The following is a 23208-nucleotide window of genomic DNA, read 5'->3' on the forward strand; positions in this document are numbered from 1 at the left end:
ATAGGTGTATTTACTCTCAAACTGTCAAACCGCTCAATAAACCATATTATTGGAAATACAACAATTTTTCATTACCCCTACTATTCATACCTCTTATTTTTGTTTTTTACCTATTTATTCTTCAAGAAGATAATGAGACCCAGACCTGAGTTCTGGACAGTGGACACTGCCACACGCCCACACTGAAGTATAAAAAAAAGACAGTACTAGACAGTACACAGATTTCTATTTAGTAGTATAGAAGTCTGTGGGACTGGAACAGTGTAGAAGATCTTCTGAGATCGTGGCCGGGTGGCCGTGTCAACACGATTGGTATATTTGTTTATAGTCAGCTGTTATTACATATTGAAACTGCAGCTGATATTATCACAGAACAATAACCGTGATTACACCACCATGCGTAATCTATTCTCTATTCGGTGATAACTCCGTGTAAACAATCATTGATTAAAAAATTATTGTTATGTGATTAAATACCATTTCAAAACGAGGCCAATGGGCAATGTCTATCGTTTTTATTATCGAACTAAATTCTACAGCGATACTCGATAGTCTCACAGAATCGTATACGGAAGTAGCCAAAGTTCAGTTCATGCATCAGTACAGTTATAAGTTTAATCTTTGTTGAATTTATCACAGTGATTTCTGTATGTTTTTAAAAATAGTAAAGACCAAAAACTCAAGATGATGGCCACAACATCAAATTTATTATGTAAGTACGAAGTACCTACTTGTTGTAATTAAAAGAACTGTACAAGGTCAATTTTAAAAATTTCGGATTGATTTCTTTACTCATTAAAAAATATTAAAAATTATAATTTAAAGAAAAGTTTTTGTACTAAGCTATTTATTTCAATAAATAATTAATGGTAATTAATTTAAAGTTCGTACATTTTGGTATATAAATTATATTTATAAAATCATTTTATTTATGTATAAATGTAATTGTTGTACTCTTGAATACTATAGCTGTGCATTTTACAGTTATGATATTGTATATTATAATGTGTATTGTAATTGAAAATAATAAAATCAATATATATGTATATTTTAAATACAAAAATCAATTTTAAATTGTTAATTAGGTAGCTGAAAGATATACCTATAAGTTTATTACTTATGAAGGTAATATATTTATTACATAAGGTAAACAGGTAAACAAATTGTTAATAATATGCTTATCAAAAGTACTTGGGTAATGTGCTTATAGATAGGTACATTTTGTTAAGGATAATAATTAACTGAGATTTTACTATCACAATTTGATGAATAATTTTTTGATTAATTTTATGCCATTGAAATATTTTAAATAATAACATATTAACTATAATGTTTTTGAATAAAATAATTTTTAGTTCGTAAAGTGGGAACTTCATGCTTCCGTTTATATTCAGCTGCTTCACCAAAAATTACAACACATTATACTGTGCGTCCACGAGAAACTGACCAAAGATGGAAAGGTACTTGCTTTGTTTTTAATTTAATTTATTTATAATCATACTTAATGTTGTATTATATAGATATATCAATGGAACGTTATGAGGATGTAGCTGACGTTGTAATTGTTGGCGGTGGACCAGCTGGTTTATCAGCTGCAATAAAGTTAAAAAAGTTAGCAACTGAAAATAACAAGGAACTAAGGGTTTGTGTGGTGGAAAAAGCTTCAGAAGTTGGTAAGACTTTAATCATTATACATTTAGTTTAATCTATTGAAAAAAAATTATAAAAATGTATTTATTAAAGTCTTGGGTATACCAACTTTTAAAATGTCCATTATTAACCTTAAATAATAATAAAAGTATTTTTATAAGCTAAATTAAAAGATAATTTGTGTTAAAAATTATTGAAACAAAAAAAAAAAAATAAAAATATTTTATACTGTATAGACCCATATTAATTCATATGCTGTAAGGTAATCTTTATTAATTATAATTGATAGAAACAGTAGATCACCGCTTCCAATCCTCATAAGTGGAGAATTATTTTAGTGTTTTTCATTGATCAAAACAAGAATAAAGTAACTAATTAATAGCAATCTAGACTTGCAAACATTTGATTTGCTTGAAACAAATCTAGGACGTTTCCCCCATGTCGTTTCACCCCGCACAGGAAAATTCCTCCTGGACATTAAATTGAAAGTATAAATATTAAACAATAATATACAATGCAAATCAATAAATGTACCTACAAATGATTAAATTAATATATAAATATAATTCAATAATACGTTATATTAACACTTATTTGTTATTACCAATATAAATATTAAAAATATTAGCTAAACAATAATATACAAATTACGAAATGATTCAAATAAATAAATGTACTGTTTACGAGATTTTTTATTAAATAATTATTTAATTAATATATAAATATATTTCAATAATACTTTCACATAACTTTGGTTTTATACTTTTATCAATCATTACTCGTTTAATTGGGTAATAAATCCATAACGTGAATGAAGATAGTCTATAGATGCTGATATGATTTTAGTATATTTTGGGTAAAACCAAAGAACTTATTTTCCAATCCTTATTATGTGTAAAAAAAATATAAATTGATTCATGGAGGAAATATCTCAGTCCAAGGGGGAAACGTCTAGTACTGCTAAAATTCATAGGGGGAACGTCCAAATACCGCTTGAAACATAAATTAGAATTATTATGGACTTACGAAGTACCTATTAATATTTTACAATTTTTTTTTATTTATTTCAGGTAATCATATTCTATCTGGTGCTGTTGTTGATCCAATCGCCTTGAATGAACTGTTTCCAGATTGGAAAGATTTGGGTGCACCATTAACTACCCCAGTAAAAGATGATAAGTTTGGTTATCTCACTAAAAGTAGTCGTATACCTATACCTATTTTACCTGGTACTAAATATTTGATGTGTTATATTTATTTATTTATCTTAGTGCTGATTTAAATTAATTAAATATGTATACAATAGGTATGCCAATGGACAACCATGGAAATTATATTGTGAGATTGGGCCATTTAGTAAAATGGCTAGGTGAACAAGCTGAATCCTTAGGTGTTGAAGTATATGCAGGATATCCAGCTGCAGAAGTCCTCTATCATGATGATGGTTCAGTGAAAGGAGTTGCAACTGGTGATGTTGGCATTGCCAAAGATGGATCACCTAAAGTATTTAAATATCTATTAATTAACTATAGCTTAAGGAGATTGCAAACAGTCAATTATTTCAACCAAAATATACCAATCTTTTGTCAATTATTGTGATAAAGCGATCAGGCTATTTTTTAAAATGTTCCTTAACTTCTATACATTTTGTTTAAAGATTTAAAATTTGTTCCATTTTTAAATGTTGATTATTTGAAATTTAAATTAAATATCTTAAAATATGGACTGATCGATCTTAAGGATACAAAGTAAGAGGATGCTACCCATGCATTTGTTGTCTTTGTCTTACACACGTACGACATAACAAATTTTCGTTCACTAGTTTCAATAGTGTGCAGTTAGTTTTGATATTAGTGATTTGAACTATTATCAATTTTTTAGATAATAACGTCATTATCTGTGCTTGAACGTTGGCTTTTATTTGCTATTTTAATTTTCAAGTGAGATATGAGCATTTTTAATTTTTGATATTTCACATACCCATATTTTGCTTGAAAATAGAAATTTTTAAAAATCGCCAACGCTTAAACACAGATAATGTTCTTACCTAAAAGTTTTATACCAGGTCAATTCGCTCTAGTATCTAAACTAACAGCACACTATTGAAACTAGTGAATGACAATTTGCTATGTCGTGTGTGTGTATGACGGAGACAACAAATGTATGGGTAGCGTCCTCTTAATGAATTTAAATCATTTTTCAGAAGTCTTATCATATTATCATGTCCATTAGTAGGATTGACAAAAAGTACATACAAATTAGCCTTAACTGTTTACCGTTCACTAGCGCAAAGCCGAGGCGGTGAATTGTGTGTGCGGAAGTGCTCTTCTATTTCTTCTACTCTACACTAGTCTAAAGTCACACTAATTTTCACTTACAACGCATATATTTACTAAAACTGTCTATTTTTAATTCCTTAAAAACTATCCATTTGCAATCTCCTTAAAATATAATTAAATTTATAAATTAAATGTAAAATACTATTCCATTTATAGGAAAGTTTTGAACGTGGTATGGAATTGCATGCCAAAATTACCATATTTGCTGAAGGTTGTCATGGTCATCTTACCAAACAATTATTTAAAAAATTCAATCTACGTGAAAATTGTGCACCACAATCATATGGTCTTGGTCTTAAGGAAATATGGGAAGTAAAACCTGAACATCACAGTCCTGGAAAAGTAGAACATACTGTTGGCTGGCCATTAGTAAGTTGTTTTCAGCCAGGTCTTGGCTTAACTAAAAATTGAGCTGGAGAGATAGATTTTAATGAATCTTGAAATTGCAAGAGAATTATTACGTATGTAATAATTAACTCCATCATCTAAAATGTTATAAAACTGTGAATATTTTATACTCAAGTAATACATTAAATAATAATTATACTTAAAATAAAACATACATACTGAAGCAACAAGTGAAGGTTTAATTATAAAAAATCCTTTTACTGAAAATTGTAGCCGTCTTTTTAATATTTGTTCAGAAAATAAATACAGCTGAAAATATAATAAGTTGTTATAAGCTATTAATTGAAATACTTCAAATTAAATTAGATATTCTTGTTTTACTTCATCTTCGATATCTTGCTTTTGTCCCATATCTAACAATTTGTGAATTATCTGCGTTATTTGTGCTCCCTATAAGTGAGAACAATTAAATTAGTTATTGCTTTTCAGAATAATATCGTTTTTTTTATGAGTTAACAATCACCTAAATTGATATCAATTTGATTTAATTTATACATAGATATTTATTTATTTAGATTATTTATTTAATATAATTAAGAGGCCTCCACACCAACATTTATTTTCTCCTTCTGTCTATCTATATAATATAGCAAGAAAGGTATACCATACTTTCACGATTACGAATCTGGTTTATTTTTTGATGAAGGGACCTGTTATATGTTTTGTTTAGATTATACCAGAATAGGTAAATCCTACGAATTGACCGGAAGGTTATTAGTATTTTTATTGTTTGTAGTTACTAGTTACTAATGGTTAAACACAAGGAAAATTAAGGTAAATTAAAATATGTTTATCTTGAAATGACAATATTAAAAAACCATCCTGCCAATTCACAGGAATTCTTCTTCTTTATAAAATGTTTCATAGGTTCCTTTGCTCTAAACTGAGCCAGAGAGTCTAAATGTTGATAAGCATAATTTTTTTGCTATATTACACACACAACAGAAAACTAATTTTGTTGTGGCGGTAACTTAATTAGTAAACTTAAGCATGTTATGTGAATATTTTATTATTTATAATATTTCATACTTTTTCAAAGGTATTGCTTGTACATTTTACCAGGTGAATAATTGGCCATATTGTTAGAATAATGATAGACAAAGTGAACATTTGAGACCATTTGTGTGATGCATTACGTTCGTCGGCCACGAGTGCTGTCACTATATTGTAATGTACTGGTAATACATTAAAAAATATGACTCTTGGTACCAATACCAATAGTTGAATATTGTAATATGAACAAACTTCTATAAATGATATGTATGTGAATAAATGCATACGGTTTAATACAGTTATCTCCTTTGGTCTGACTGTACACCAGTGAATCCAATAAACACTCTTTGATTTTTCCATGTAAGCTTCTAGTATGTTTTTTATATAGTTGAATCGTTTTGATAATTGATTTAATTTTGCATTTATTTGAAGTACGAGTATCCAAACTATAGGTATACAAATCATTTCAGTAAAATCAACTGATGGGAAATCATTTTCATTCAATGCTAGATGATAAAGTATTATGTAACTGACTGTTGTTGAGATGATGAGTAAAAGTGTCTTGAAATTGATATATGTAATTACACTGTCCTTGTAACTCAATTCTAAGTTTTTCGATAGAAAATCGACGTAAGCAATGTTTTTAGTAAAACTTTTATAAATATCATGGCCCATAAAAATATTGAAGAAACATACTATGATCAATATTATATTTAAAGTTACATACGTCATGTATAGAAGTATACTAATTCTTGAATCTTTATTTTCGGATACGATCCATGTAAATTTCCAATAGTAGTAAATGAGAAGTGAAATTATAATTATTATAACTACTACCTTAGATAACTTTTTAAAATGTTTATTGGAAAAAATATCACTAATAGAGTTTTTTAAATATTTAGGTGTATTATCTGTAGCCATTTCGCAATAGTATCGATTACTTTTTTTCTAATAAACAATTTTGAAATTGATGTTTATGCATTTTCAGTAAGCTGTAAAGTATTATAGTCCTTTAAAAGTAGCCTATGGAATACAGGATGATGAATGAATTATTCATTTTAAAATAAATATTTTAGTATTGGTATTGCAAATAAACATTAGACAAATAAAACATGTACCACTTGATGTCTTCAAATGTTATAATAGAAAATATTACAAAACCAATAAATATATTATTATAACCAACTCATTTACAAGAAGTACTCTGTAGAGGGTAGATAGTATGTTTGTATACAATATGTGAAGTTGTTTTTTCTTTTTAGAATTTCAAATTTTCTATGGAATGTTTGAATTAAAGTTGTTGAGTTTGTACATATTTCATTCTTAAAAGGGTTTTATTTCAACCACTCAAATAAATTTATATTAATCAGTAAAATGAAATCATTGTGCATTATTAACATTGATATTCAATTATTTTATACAACTTGACATTTAGTAAATGTATATTAAACTGATACCTACTTTAGAAAATGGGTATTGATTGTTTTTTCTACTATTATAGTTTTTAATTCTTGGTTAGGTTTGGTTTTTTGAATGATTCGCCATTTATTTTAACTTAATTTGTAGAATTTTTTTCAAAAGTGGAGTATTTAATTGTTTAATGTATTGGTTTTATAATGTGTATGTTTTTTTTATGTCTGCACACGTTTTATTGTAGGAGAGTGCTTCAATGTGCCACTTCAAGGGTGGTTGAAAAGTGGATCTAGTTAGTATTTTAGGGAGAAAATATTAATGTTATCACATGTTTTAATTGTGTTAGGTACCTATTTTTCATATGAAAATATGAAATACATTAATATCTGTATTTATATCTTTAAAAGTTTAAATAAAAATTTTGATTTTGATTTTAGGACAAAAATACTTATGGTGGCTCCTTTATTTATCATTTGAACGAATCCACTCCTCTCGTTGCTGTTGGCTTTGTTGTTGGACTTGATTATAGTAATCCATACTTATCTCCTTTTAGAGAGTTTCAGAGATTTAAACATCACCCTTATGTTCAACCTTTGTTTGAGGATGGTAAAAGGTTAATTCATAATTATTACTTATAAATAATATATTATCAATAAATAGATAGTATATTAAAAATATATAAGCAATAAATAAAAAAAATATTATTTTATTTTACACAGGATTGCGTATGGTGCTAGAGCTCTTAATGAAGGAGGTTTTCAGTCTATTCCAAAACTCTCTTTTCCTGGTGGTGCTTTAATTGGTTGTACAGCTGGATTTTTAAATGTACCAAAAATCAAAGGTACTCATTATGCAATGAAATCTGGCATGCTTGCTGCTGAATCAACTTTTGACACCATATTTAATACATCTGTAACAAGCGAAACTGCTGGTAAATAATTTTTATTTCTGTGTATTATAATTATTTATAAGCATACCCAGGAATTTATTTAGAGGCAGGTTTCAATGATCAATAATTACTTTTTTATTTGGTCTCCACGTATAAATATAGTTTATACTGTATTTTATACCTAACAGATTACTTATAAACATATTTTATGCAAGCAAAAATCTAGTAAATCATAAATAAATGCCAACTTATTTCAAAGGTAATATTTGGGTAGTATTAAAATAATGTTTTGTTAAATTATTAAGTACTTACTCAAATAATAATTGTTAAAATTATCTATTAAAATACTGATGAATATGCTAGGACTTAAATAAGTATTTCAATTAAAATTAAATAGTTTTTAGGTACTTCAATCAATTTTTCAGCCTTGAAAAGTTATCTTATAATAATATACTATATAACCTGTATGAAAATATAAAATATTAATGTATTTATTACATCATAAAGGCTTGGAACCTAAAGACTATGAAGAAAAAGTAAAAGGCAGTTGGATATGGTCAGATTTGAAAGAAGTAAGAAATGTTAGACCATCTTTCCACACAAAGCTTGGACTGTTTGGAGGTATGGCATATTCTGGATTTACACTTGCTGTTAAAGGAAAGGAACCTTGGACATTAAGCCATGGAGGTATGCATATAATTTTTTTGATAATTTTTTATTTACTTGATTGTTTGTTATTAATATATATATTTTTATTACATTTAAGTTCCTGATAATGAGAGACTGAAAACAAAGACTGAAGTTTCTGTTATTGAGTATCCAAAACCCGATGGAAAAATTAGCTTTGATATTTTGTCTTCTGTTGCATTAACTGGCACAAACCACGAAGGAGATCAACCGGCCCATTTAACTTTATTGGACGACTCTGTTCCTGTAAACACAAACCTTAATCTGTATGATGGTCCAGAAGGCAGATTTTGTCCTGCAGGTAAAACTATTTGCAATTTAACAATACATAGATTAAAGAATTTCTTTTACTATAACTGGTAAACACTAGTAATTAGTAAACATGACATAATTTATAACTATAATATGTAGAATGTATTTAAGCTATCAATATGGTTAGATATATTCATATTGTTTTATTTAATTGGAAAATAATTGTAATTTTATTCCTAACTAATCGTACTGTCACTGAACTGGGTATAAAGAAAAAACAAAATATATTCACAAATTTCAAACCTATTCCATGTTAGGAAAGATATTAGATCTTGAACTGCAAGTAATTAAAAAAAGAAATTTGTTTAGCAACCAATAACAAGTGTGACAATAAAAAGATTTTTACCAATTTCAGATAGACCAAAAGTCATATTTATAAGTTATAACCAAAAGACATATTAATGTCAAAAATAATTGGGCACTATAATAAATAATATTTTAATGGAATACAGAACAGTATAATTGTTAAGTGTTCAGTTTTAATACTGTTATTGTTATCTTAGAAAGAAAGGTAAATTTTCTATGGCACTAATATAATTTGCAACTGAAAAAATTGTTTAGATTTGAGAAAAAAAAACTTTTTTCTGTTACTTTATTATTTATATAATGTATTTATTTATATGTATATATTTATATTAATATTCACAAGTAGTTCAAATATTAGTCAACAGATGGCAGAAACTATATAGTTAATTCACTTTATTGGACCAAACATTTTGATAATTGTTTTCTTTAGATACCCATTAAATAGACATATTTTTATATGCATTATGCATTTTCCAAGATTTTAAAGTATAAGTATATTGTAAACCGATCATAATTTGGTTGTACAAAGTAATTATGTTTTGTAATATTGTATGCCTTGCATGAGTTACATGACAACCAAATTTCTCAAGTAAAATACCCATGTTATTATTTCGAGACTTGCAGTTTTTATAATATAAAATATAACGATTGGGTTAAAATGTTGCATAAATCACCTTTAATAATAGTAACCTACGTATAAACTATATAATATGTATATTCTATGAAGACCAAACAAAAATAATTACCAATCCTCCAAAAAAACGTTTAACTAATATTATTATTTTAAAGTGTGCTATACTTAGATTTTGTTATTGTCGGAATTTAGTGACTGTATAGGTTTTTTTATATTCATTAAGAACTATTTTGTACATTCAATAATTTATTTTACATGCGACGGCGCGGCGGACACAGTGTTCATTTACATTGTTGGACACACACTGTCAGTTGTCACACTGAAATAGTGAAAACACTGAAAACTAATAATTTACATCGATCCGCGGTAGATATGGGTGATAATACGATATTTGGATATTATAACAATATTTCTTGATAAAGAGTAATAATTATAACAAAGATATCAATAATTTATTATTAAATACGCGTCAACAAATTTGTTGATATTTAAAAATTGGATTCCATTTTGGTCTATAGTTTTTATGTTAGGCTGACCCGTCAATTTTCAGTAATAAAAACATAATATTTTATTAAAAGTGAGATTTCCAGGTATTTATTAAAAATTGAAATAGCTCTACACAATTTTGATTATTTGCTTTATAGAAATATTATATTAGATTACTATTTTTTGTATGTTTCATAATTAAAATTTATTATATTTTATCAGCATTTTATAGGCAATATATATGATACAAAGAACAAGAATATTTAAAACTTCGATGGATTGGCGTGGTAATGCAAATTTGTTTGCTTTTTTAAATGTTTAAAAAAATTAAGACCCCTTTTAAAATCTGACTAAACCTACGGACTACGAGTTTTAATTTTAGTCGGCACTTTTAGATCGCTGTACGAAAAAGTGTCAATTACACAACCACCATCCCAGCCCATCGCGCCTATCCGTATACGATTTGTGCCTCATATACGGATATAGTATATCATATAGCTTACTGTTTATTACTCGCCAGTTGCCTCACGCAATAACGTAATATATGGCACCCCTCACTTTTATAGGAACAAACGACAACAGCATTTATAATAATTATAATAGCGACGACGATGGTTTTTCAGTTTTCCCGTCGACAGATTGCCCGTCGTGTTTTCGGTTTGGGATATTTTACAAGTGTCGAATATTTTATTTCGCGCCATCACGCATTGTATAATATAGAATTGGCTGCACATCGTCACGCGAGTCGCGACCCCCGTCGAGAGCGTGTTTTGTGTTAACGCCGTTTATGAAACGTAAAAATAATGGAAGGGTATATAATAATATAATATATGCGTGGAGGACGGGGCGGCGGCTGTGACCCCATGCGTGGCGGCCCTGGGCTATACAGTGTCAAAGTTGAGCAGATGTGCCAAAAACATGTATTATTATTATTACTATTATTATTATTATACGTCGGGCCGAGGGATGCATTGTCAATCATCATATTGTATAGCACACACACACAGTTTATGTATGAGTTACCGTGTGTGATGTGTGTGTGTGTGATTGTAGGTACATGCGTATAATATATTAAACAGTTGCAAACATTATAATACGATATTTAAACTCTCGTCCGACCAGGACTACTTTATATTATGTATAAATATGTATGATACATTAATATGATACAGTAGGCATATAGGTTACATATAGGTTCCTATACGCATCATGTACCATAGTCATAGTGCATTTAATAACAAAGTGGTTTTATCGTTAATTCGTTATAATATATTATTTTGTATTAATATTATGATGAGGTTTTTATTTTTGTTAGCTTTTTTAGCGTTTTTTGATGCATAGGTTAGGTATATTATAAGCCAAGTGGTAGTGGTGGTAAATACTAAATGGTAATCTTCCTACCGCGTTTCCCTATCCGTTGTATATATAATATAATACCCGTATGAATAGTCGTCGCGTAAAATGTCCTTGTTTCGTTTTTATTTTGGCTTTTCTCAACAATTTGAATTTACTTATTTATATTATACTATACGATATACATGTATATACACATGATTTATGTAAATATTTCAAAATTGTTTTATGTTGATGTCTGGTAGATACTTTGATGGTTAAGTAATGGGTTTGTGGGTTATGGTTAACAATATTTATTGTTTTGATATTTTATGATATAGAATAAAAATATGGGATTATGGGTTGTTTATTTTAATTCATAATTATTCATTATGTTATATGCGCTATGGCGAGAGATCTGTATACGTATGCTCTTAAGTTCGAAACGCATAAATTCGCAGCGATCACGGCTAACGTTTTCGAGGCATAAAAATATAATTTTTTTTAGTACCTACCTACATTAGTTGCGTATATTTATCTACTTATAAATTTAAGTTTACAAAACAGTGGCTTTGTCGTTAGTCGTTACTATAAAAAATAAAAATAAAAATAAAAATAAAATAATTATATTATTTATACACCATATTATACTGATGTTGTATATTGTATATATATGTTGGGTCTGCACTGCACGACTGCAGTTTACGAATATTGTATAAGTACCTACCCGCGAGTTTGAGGGTCTGTATTTGAGCCTTAAGCCTATAAAATTTAATATCTCGTTAATTTCGTATTCATAAAAATGCAAATGTGTACAATATAATGTACTTTTTTTTGCGCTTATCGCGGGACGCTATACTCGAAGGGGTGAAATTTCTGGATAGTATATGACCTCCTCGCATCTGGCTTCCTTAATTCAGACTATTACTAGGCCGTATACGAGTAGCAAATTGGTTCTAATTTATTGTCTAGCTATAGGGTAGGCTGTACGCGTATGCCTACCTCCACACTGGTTTATGTTGTGGGAAAACCCAGGTTTTGATATTCCCCCGGTGAACAAGAAACTGTTATACAATAACGGCCGTGCTATTTCTTATACATACATATAGGTACTGGTAGGGTTACAATGGTAAATATCAATGCTAAGACTTGATGATAACTGATAATTTTTGACTTAATTTTTCATAAATAATTGCTGTGCTGTGTATACTATTTGTATAAGCACGTCTTTTGACAAATGTCGTTATTAATTATATATTTTCAACGTGCTTTTATACATACATAACAGTGGCGTGGCAAACTAAAAATTTTCCAGATGCAAATTACAATTATTCCAAGTATTAATGCACAATAATGTATTAATATAATATAAATAATTATATTTCAGATCGTTATTGACTACCTATTGAGTGTATCATATTACATTTACTAGGAGACCCACCGGCTACCACCCACTCCTCTATTTAAGAACAATTTCAGAGGCAGTTGCCTCTGAAATTACCGTTCGCCACACTACTGATACATAATATACCTAAATATAGATAGTAATATATTGTAATCATTTAATTGAATATCACGTGAAACAAGTTTATGAGTTTAATTTAGAAATTTGATCCTAACCTGGGGGGGGGAGGGTAAGCCCTGTTATCACCCCTGCGATTTGCGCCAATTATACTATAGGTATACCTAAAAATTGAATTATTATATGAGATAACATCTTTATGTTTTTTATGCTGAATGAGACATTTTGTATCGAGTAAAAAAATGAATCGCGCACTTATTGATAAATAGTACTTATATGTATTATATTTCACTAACAACTAACCAGCGATTTGTTAAAATCGTCGCGTGTCGTGTTTTAGAAAAAATGTTATACTCCTGTAAGCTAAAATAAAATATACTGTTTGTACCGCCTATATGAATTGAATTTCTTCGCGTTAACATTAGGTATATTAAAAAAAAGACATCTCTTGTTATAAGTCATTAATAAATGATCGGGTGGTCGCCCCCGGCTTCTTTGGGTTATTATTTTAATTCTGTAAAATATTAACGAGGCCTGGTAGTTGCAGCTAGTGTATGTAGGTACTTCGTGAGGTTGAAATAAATTGGATATTATAATATGCTGGTACACTATAGTATATTGCACGAAAACATAATAATTCATCCCGTTGTTCAGCTATTTTAATATTAACCGGTAAACCGGAACACTATCTGGTGCATATACAATATACGAATTTATAATAATATATTGTGTATTCAAATGAACGATTGGCCGTTTACGCGTGTTTTAATTAAGTCTGCGCGCGTCTATATATAATATTATGTTCGAGGGCTTACAAAAACAGAATTAACGTTTCGTCAGCTCATCCGTGACTTAATCTGGTAATTCCACCCTGTCGAAGGCTGTATATGGCGTGGCGGTGGCGCAGTCAAGCCGTAATTATGCGCAAATTAGATTAAAATTTCGTCTAATTCTCGCTGTCCATCGTAATATAATTATTACTAATCAGTAACAAGATGGTTGACTATCGTAAATCGTGTATGTGAAACGTATCGTTTGGAGCGTTTATATGGTTTTATAATAATTATTCACTGATTATTATCATCGTTTGAAGGTGTCAGTAAGGGGATTGCAAACAGACAATTATTTCGACCAAAATGTACCAATTTTTTGTCAATCATACCGATGGACCTGATACCGTGATAAGACTTCTGAAAACTGATTGGAATTCGTTAATATGTCTTCTTGGGATCGATCAGGCCACTTTTTTTTAAAGTTTTGTTCCTAAACTTTGAATATTTAAAATTTACGAAAATTTAAATGTTGATTATTCAAAAATTAAATATAAATATCTTAAAATGTGGCCTGATTGATCCCAAGTAGACATAATAACGAATTCAAATTACTTTCCAGAAGTCTTATTGCGTTATCAGATCCATCAGTAGGATTCATAAAAAGTACATACAAATGAGCATTAATTGTTTACCTTTCAGGCGGGCAACGCCGAGGATGTGATTTGTACGTGCGCGAGCCCTCCGCTATTTTATTTACACACAGTCACACACACCAATGATCATTTCCGTATAGTACAAGACCCAACAATTTGAAAATTGCCATTTGGAACTTCCTAAAAACTGTCCGTTTGCAATCCCCTTAACATGTTTTCTCTGTTTCATTATACGTATAATGTAACGTAGTATAAAAGCCTCCCTCTGCCTTTCAATCATTGTGATTACATTATTGAAATTGAAGTGTAATTACTTACTATATAATACAGGTATCCAAATATCTAATAGTTATAAATGATATCTTATCAATGTTTTATCAGAAGCTTTTTTTTTTTGATTTTTAAGAAAAATGTTAGTATTTTTATAATAGTTTAAAATACTTCTGACAAAACACAGATAACGTTATTCTTTATAGTTGTTATAATACCTTATTTTTAACAACGTAATCACAATGAGTAGATTAAGGCGAGAGGTTTCAACTACCTATACTATATTACACGTCTGTAAGACGGAGAAAAAAAATGATACTGGTGTCCTCTATCAAGGTGTTAACTGTTATAATCTTGGTACATAATATTATTATGGTTTAGTACGGTGTTAAAATTTTGAGAAAATACAATTATTTCAATCGACAAACACTCATTATTATTAAACAACTATTTACGTTTTTGTGATAATGTGGGTTTGCTGTTAAATAAAATAATCACCCAGTATGTAATTGGAATAAGATAAACTGTTATAATACCTATAAGGCTTTAAGTTATAACTATATATTTGTGTGCAACAAAAATAAAGTCGTTCAGTATAGTTGGGGTACCTATATTACGTAATACATTATACTTATATAATACATATATTAATATGAGTATCATATTCAGGGGATTGGAAGCGGGGATTTTTTTTGTCTTTGTCTCACTCACTTGTAACATAGTAATTTAAACGTGTTCAATTTTCAGCGTACCGATTGATCTAATAAAACATAATATAAAAACAAATATTTAAGCATTTTTTTTGTTAAATCTTCTTTAGATCGACTTTCCTACATTTTTAATTATAAATACCTACATATTTTAGAATTTAGGGGGATAAAATCAAAAATGTGGGAAAATCAATCTCAAGTAGATTTGATGAAATATTCAAATCTGTTTTCATAATTCATATATCACACTTCACTAAATTAATCGGTGAAACACGTATATATAACACGTATTTATGCCTATGTTATAATAGACAAAGACAGAAAGTTACCTCTTCAATCTTCATAACATTATATAAGTAGCCTATAGGTACATACGTTTCTGTCGTTTTTCTAAAAAAAGTCTTTGAAATTGTTTGTTATTAAAGCCTCTTAAAAGCGGGTTATTCATAATTCATGTATAATGTATATGTACTTATATATTTATATATTAAGATGAGTTCTCTCAACGTATAGTTCATTTATCATCCGTGATAATATAATATTATTATTGCATCGCATTATTTTTTATGTTATGGATACTGTTAGATTATAAATTTACACATTATTAAAAAAAATAGCATTATTACGCTACAAGTTTTTGTAAAGCGTCCGCTCTCCAACATGACCTTTGGCGGTGCTTTATTCACTCATAACAACTCCGTCCACTGACCCCTCGGCCAAGTGAAAATCCTATTTTTATAAAACCCTTTTACGTCAAAACTGTCCGTTTCGGCCGTACGCGGTTAAAATAATATTTCTGGTCAGATATTTTTAAATTATGATTTTATTCCGTACGACGTAATAATATTAAATTGTGATTTATATAATAATGAAATGTCGGTTATTTGTATAAATACGCGTTATTATTACATATAGGTACACCGTGTGTCGATCCAATTTTACCGTTTGACTTGTGATGGAATTATATAAAACATCGAAAGCCTAAATATTGTAATTTGTGAGCACTCCAAACGCTTTTCAATGCATCACCTCGTATAATATTATATATTTTTATTTGTATAGGCGCTTATTATTTGCAGTACCTACACTTAAACAATATATTATGATATACGTACATTATACTCGGGTAATTTAAAAGTATGCGGAATACGTTATTTTGAACTGTTTTGAAAGAAAAAAGTAATACGAACGTACTAACCAATCACTGATAAAAAAATCGAATTGACAGTTTCATCGTGTTGAAAATAACCGTAGGTGATGAATGCTGATATAGTTTTGGTGACCATCATAAAAGTAATAACTAATAAGTAATAATACTTCCGACTTATATCGTCGTAAAGTTTTTATTTGTACAAAGTATAAACAATATTAGTTCAAATGTGCTCTATAAAATAATTAATTAAAGGTTAAAAGTTACTTTAAACAGCGGGGTACAGCGTGCAGCGTGCTGCATTGCGCACAAACAATATATTTCGGTCATCCGAAGGTTAAATTAGTTTTTTCTTTTTTTTTTTACCGAAGGATCTTAATTTAACATAGTTAAAAATACCGACTAGCCAATTCAATTTTGGCAAAAGAATGTCAAATCGTTTTACATTTCTTTGCAGGAGTCTGAATGTTCGTAACCCATTCCTTAATTTTCTATATTTTCGTGTGTTAACAAATTCTAATTGTTGGACGTGATAAATATTCTTTTTATGATCTTTTAATAAATTTCTTTTTTCTTTTATATAAAAGCTATAGAGCTAATAATTTTTAAAATATTATAGGTAGTCAATGAATTTGATTTAATTCCATGTTATTTCACGTCGAGTGTTACTGCTGGGTAACTACTCCCCTCACTTTTTTTTTCAAAGTCAATTGTATTTCAGCTCATATGCTTATTGTAACTATTATTTACAGATTGTATGTATCCAAATAAATATAAAAAAAAAAAAAAAAATGTCCATGTTAAAATGGTCATACTTTTAGATCGTGCAGTAATTATTTATAAATATGGATCCAATTAAAAAACTGATCGAAATTACATTTTGTACAATTTTATAATATATGCGCGTACAGACAAAACTATATATCACCAAGTATAATATTCGTGTTAGACTATATTTCGTTGCTTTAAATTATATTACAATTTTAACGTTTTTTAAAAGTTAACAAATTTGATGTAATTAAAACACAGATTAAATAAATTAAATCGATTAAACTATAGTGAAAATATTGATTTCGTTGCATATTGTAATTTGTTCATCGTTTCGACTAATGATTAAATATGTAGGCACGTCATACAAAAATTCCGATAAAATGTAATATAATTATCATTTTTATATTTTTTCTACGGATGGTCTTACCTTTTTTGTATTATTCCATTGATATTAATTGGTGTTTAAAACTAGATGTTTACGTTATTGAAATTAAACGTTATGTAAGTGATCAATAATCACAGGTCTATTAAATTATATATTGTGATAAATTCAAATACTTTTATAATTAAAGGTAGTAATAAAAAAAAATAGAGTAAAATAGGTTGGCTTGAAAAAGAAATAATATTAAGTGTTCCCTTTACGCCTCGAGCATATTAATTTATTATTCATACCGAGACTTTTGAGTAATGAAAATAATGCATTTTGTAATAAAAAACAATGGTGTAATATAAATCTGTATTTAAGTATGCGAAAATAAACAGATTGTCGTTTAAGCTCTGTAAAAAAACGGCAATCAGCTAATTTAACATGAAACTAATTTTTTTTCAAAACTAATCCGTTTCGGAGGTAGAAAATGGGTATAAAAAACACTTATTATTACTATTTTGACCTCGAATATTTATTTATTTAGTTTTCTATAAACGTAACTCCCGTATTCCATATCGAATTATAATGAATTATTTTTATTACCATAATCTTGGGTATACTATATTTATTGGACCAGAATTCACAGTTCTACATACGTATTTAGTAAGACTATACATGATGTTTCACAAACATACTTACCCCCATTATCCTTTGTGTATGCATTTACTAAATTTTGAGTTCTGTAACTTTTAGTATACTTAAAAATCTTATTTTAAAACATTTACAATTTTCTATACCATTTTAGGTGGGTTCTTTTGGCGTTACCTACCTCTATTTTTCAAATAACAATCACCTTTTTTCTTATCAATTGTCAGATGTAACTTTATTGAAAACATTGATGCGTACTGAAATTCGAATTAATAGTTTATTTAACGCTGTGCTATCAGAATAATATATCCAATGATAATATATTAATTGTAGGATATGGTAATTTGGAGATTATAGTTATTTATATTAATTAATCAACATTTTACAATTTATAAAAACTGTTTGAGTACATAATAAACATTAGATTCAATTTCACATGGTATTTCATATTTCTTTAAAACCAATTTTAAGGTCTATAGTAGTCCTTAGTTTATTCATTTTAATATCTCAGAAAATACTAGTTCAAACTTTGATTTAGAAACATCAATATTTTCAAAAAATTCATCTTCTTAACAATTAACAGTATAAAAGGTTTATTCTTATTTGAAAAATGAAGTTGGTATCATCTCAGAACAAACACTCCTTAAATTAAATAATACATTTAAGTATTAGAAAATAATATGGTCTTTATAAGTATAGGTGTATTAAAAAATTCCAAAAATCGGAATTTGTATACATCAATTATTAAAGGATAAAATGTGGTTGACATGTTTGGAGAAACACTCTGTATATACCTATTTATTTTATTAAAATATACTATATTATTTTAATATTAAATATATTAAATGTATTTAATGTTTATAACTTATTTACAATATACATGTGTGGCTAATACCGTCAATACTGATGAAATTGTAAAACTGTGTGTCGTACAACTCACATTATACATCAATTGATTATCTGAATAATTTCACTATATGTATTTAAACATTATATAATATTAAATTTAACATATACTTTTTTTAAAATTATTTTCATTAGAATTAAAAGTTAAGATTAGAGAAGCTATAACAATAAAAGTTACAGGATTATTTACTCTTCAAAATTTCGGAAAAAAAGATAAAAGAAATATCCTGCACATGTGTAGAAGTCTACAATTTATAATTATACGTGTACCCACGTCAATATTACGTTCGATATATTATTATCATATTATTTATGTCTATACGAGATTTTTTAAATTGTTTTTTTCATCTGTTTGGCAGGTGTTTACGAATACGTGCCAGCCGAGGACGGCGCTGGCGATCGGTTGCAAATAAACGCTCAAAACTGCATCCACTGCAAGACTTGTGACATCAAAGATGCCACGCAGAACATCAACTGGGTGGTGCCCGAACCAGGCGGCGGCCCCGCTTATAACGGCATGTAATCGGCGGAATTGATACTACATACTATATAGGTACAAATCACTTTTCGCCTCGTCATTATTGTCATAAATATCACGTTTGTCATTTACCGTGGACGCGTGCGCGTGCGTGAATGAGTGTAGCGGGTGGGTCGCGTTTCTCTGCTTTCTCGCCCGTTAATTATTGCACCGGTGGCATGGGTATACGAAAATACTGGAAAACACGGGAATCCACACCGTATAATATGTTTAATACATATAGTGTAATATTACGTGTGTCGCATATGTCCGCTCGTGTTTGTTCGGAAACCCTAAATTCATAGTGAGGCGCTCATTCGATATAATAATATATTGTATAATATCATACATGATGCGATTAACAATAATATACACAATGGTTTAAAGATTGATTCAATGTATATTAATATGTAGCATAATAATATATTACTCTACTGTCAGACATGATTTTTGATCGTTGAATGTCAATAGTTTTAGTATAATATTATATACAATGTGAAGCGCACTATACAAATTATTCGTTTTCAAACACGCGCGCTCGCACACACACACACACACACACACACGCGCGCGCGCGCGCACATACACTCACAGTGTTAAACTTTTAGCGTATTTTTTTTTTCTCAATATATAATATGTGTATAGATATATAATAAACAAGGGTTAGTGCGTTACGCACACTTACGTTAATTTCCGGTCCAATCGCTTGCGCAGAGTTGTTTAGGGAACACAATATAAATATTATATAATGTGTACACCTACGAGCGTGTGTACACACCCAGACACCCATTAATGCACACCTCGGTGGTTGTTGTTGTTTACATTTTGTTTTGAAAACAAATAATATTAATTCAACGTAATATATTATTCAAGGTGCAGGAGCTTCAATAGGTTCTATTCGATGTGTATGTATTCTATTCTTTATTCCATACAATATATACATGCAGTAGGCCATGCAGATGCATCTGCAGTGTAACGAATTGATACACGAGAACCACGAATTCCGAGTTCCGACGATTTATTTACGTAACATTCTTAAAAACTTAATTTGTTTTTCGGCAGGTTGGCCTGGTTAGGATAGACTTCTGTCGCCTCAGCAATCGAATTAGGCATCAGCTCGTACAACAAATTATGATGTATTATGGACCTACCGTGTTGTGTCTACCTATATTTTGCAGGCGTCGTGGGGGAAAGGTGTCACACGTGCATACACAAGTTATTGTTATTTATTTATAACTCCATCTAAATAAATAATGGAATCCTTGCCCATCATTAATGGCAGTCATTCTTATACGTTGTAATCACATCGTCGCCGTAGGTATATAGGTGATATTTTATCATATTATGTATAATGTGTGTATATAATATATATATTCCCAGCAGTTCCGTCGACTTTAATCATTAACTACCCTAGGTATTTATTATGTTGATTTCCGTGTTACGTCCGCCACCCGTCTCTTTACAGAGAACGCCGAAAGAGAATTAAATTTGTTTCGTATCTCGGCCAATATGGTCACAGGAACAACATGAGCATGACAACGTGCCGCGCCGTTAATTAAATTGTATTTTACAATTGTACATTTTTGTAGCACGAATAGCTTTCCGCACTACGATTATATAGGTATTTGATCTAAATTGCACACAACGCTTATTAGTATACATATACTTATTATATGTACGCATACTATCTGGAGGTTGTTAGCGCCTTTATGTAACAATGACCATCATTGTAAAACTTTATGCGTATTATATATACGTATAACAGTATACGATCGTGGTATAGTGAGTATAATAATATAGTAAACGTGCCCTCGGTTACTAATGCGCGGTAATCAAGAGCCCGTTATCGTTTGCTCGATCCTTTACAATATCGCGTTTTAGATTGAAATATACTCCATTATTACGTACCTGCCTCTAAATTATCCGTATTGTTATACGCACACGACGTATATAGGTTTGTTCTGTGTGTGTGTGTGTGTGTGTGTGTGTGTGTGTGCTATACTGCTACACTTGATCCAAGTTTCGGTGTTCTTCGATTTTAGGTATACATTTCGATTCGGGCTTTATATTCTACGCCTTTTTGGATTACATTTTTACATTATTTTTCATTCTTGCATCTATTAGAAGGCGCACCTAAATTCATTGTAGGTACACTATTCCGAATTTCCGAATTTTCAAAATATCTGTCCGATTTAACCCGTTGAACTGCAGATAATTTTCTAAAGAGAATAAATATGTCCTCCGAACCGATCGGAAGTCCAGTTGTGGATTCAGTTTCAGGTGGTTTTAGTAAAAGACTCGTAGGGTTCACGAAACAGCCCTTATACGACGATCATTATGTAGGTATTATACAAAAATTGAAAGTAATCTTTGTTTTTTGAGTGTTTGTGTTATTGTTAAAATCGAAATGCGTGGGTCACAAGTGTATTTTACTACCAACCTGTGTCCGCTATTGTTATTTCTTTAATGACAGTTTTATTATTTTTATATTATTTTTGTTTGGAATAGGATACAGTGCCATTTGTGTGAGACCATAATATGTTATCGTCTACAAATAAATGTGTTTACTCAACTATTGCTTCCGGCAGCCTAACAACATCGTCATTATTATCTGCCCTACGACAACTCATATTTTTGGTTCGTATATTACGCACATAAAATTCAATTTCTGTTAGTATTAATCGTTTAAAAACTCATAATTATATTTTAAATACAATTACCATACGAATATAGACGAGGATAAAAGGAGGGTATACTCATTGAAATGTGTTTAAATGTTTTACTTAAATATTTATTTACTATATATTTTTTTTGTTAGTTTTTTTTAATACGAAATTTTTAATATTTTATGTATCATATTATAATATGTATAATGTTATGGTTGTTTTGTTTATCGAATTAAAACACTTCGAATATATTAATAACGTGTTTTTAAATGTACATTACATAATGATAATGGTAGGTAGCCCTTGTTATTTGATTACCTATTTTATTGTTTAATTATACACTCAAATTAGTTTGAATACTCATAAAAATGGTGAGTCTAACGGTAAGTCCAATCGGAAAAGCCATTCGTCAGCAGTATTGCAATTTGACTACCCACAAATCTGTCGAAAAATACATGATTTTATTAAATTTATTGTAAATATAATTTATAAACATACAATTAATAATATTGTTCCTGCAATTTATAGTTGATAGTATGATGTAAAATAATAATATTCCTACTATACACATAACTATGTTAATGGTTATTATAGATGATAATGCTTATTCGTTAAAATAATGATCGTTGGGTTTTCACAACGGTTCTAAATATTATAATATAAAATGTATTTATGCATATAATATGTATATTATATGTATAGTGTATACTCCATTTCCATGTATGATGAAAAATGATGGTTTGCTCTCGATACTTGAACGTTGGTAAATTGTCGGGCTGCTTTAATGAATCTATCGCGTTTTGTCG

At 29.2% G+C, this 23208-nt stretch overlaps 2 protein-coding genes across 2 annotated transcripts; one reads left to right on the top strand and one right to left on the bottom strand.

The window, feature by feature from the left end:
• The first annotated feature begins 463 nt into the window (after positions 1-463).
• LOC132945097 (electron transfer flavoprotein-ubiquinone oxidoreductase, mitochondrial) lies at positions 464-22653 on the top strand. Its single transcript, XM_061014733.1, has 12 exons — positions 464-712; positions 1356-1460; positions 1521-1673; positions 2721-2879; positions 2957-3153; positions 4146-4358; positions 7241-7416; positions 7523-7734; positions 8200-8379; positions 8459-8680; positions 19579-19772; positions 22245-22653. Exons 1-11 carry the CDS (start codon positions 685-687, stop codon positions 19740-19742), a joined length of 1809 nt encoding a protein of 602 aa, XP_060870716.1. The 5' UTR covers positions 464-684; the 3' UTR covers positions 19743-19772; positions 22245-22653.
• Positions 4695-6311, bottom strand: LOC132945098 (uncharacterized). The gene is made up of 2 exons (XM_061014734.1): positions 5427-6311; positions 4695-4787 (listed from the first exon to the last, which is right to left on the bottom strand). The coding sequence occupies exons 1-2, from the start codon at positions 6309-6311 to the stop codon at positions 4695-4697; spliced, it is 978 nt and encodes a 325-aa protein (XP_060870717.1).
• Positions 22654-23208: the final 555 nt, after the last annotated feature.

This window comes from Metopolophium dirhodum, chromosome 5, assembly GCF_019925205.1.
Source record: "Metopolophium dirhodum isolate CAU chromosome 5, ASM1992520v1, whole genome shotgun sequence".
Taxonomy (NCBI): domain Eukaryota; kingdom Metazoa; phylum Arthropoda; class Insecta; order Hemiptera; family Aphididae; genus Metopolophium; species Metopolophium dirhodum.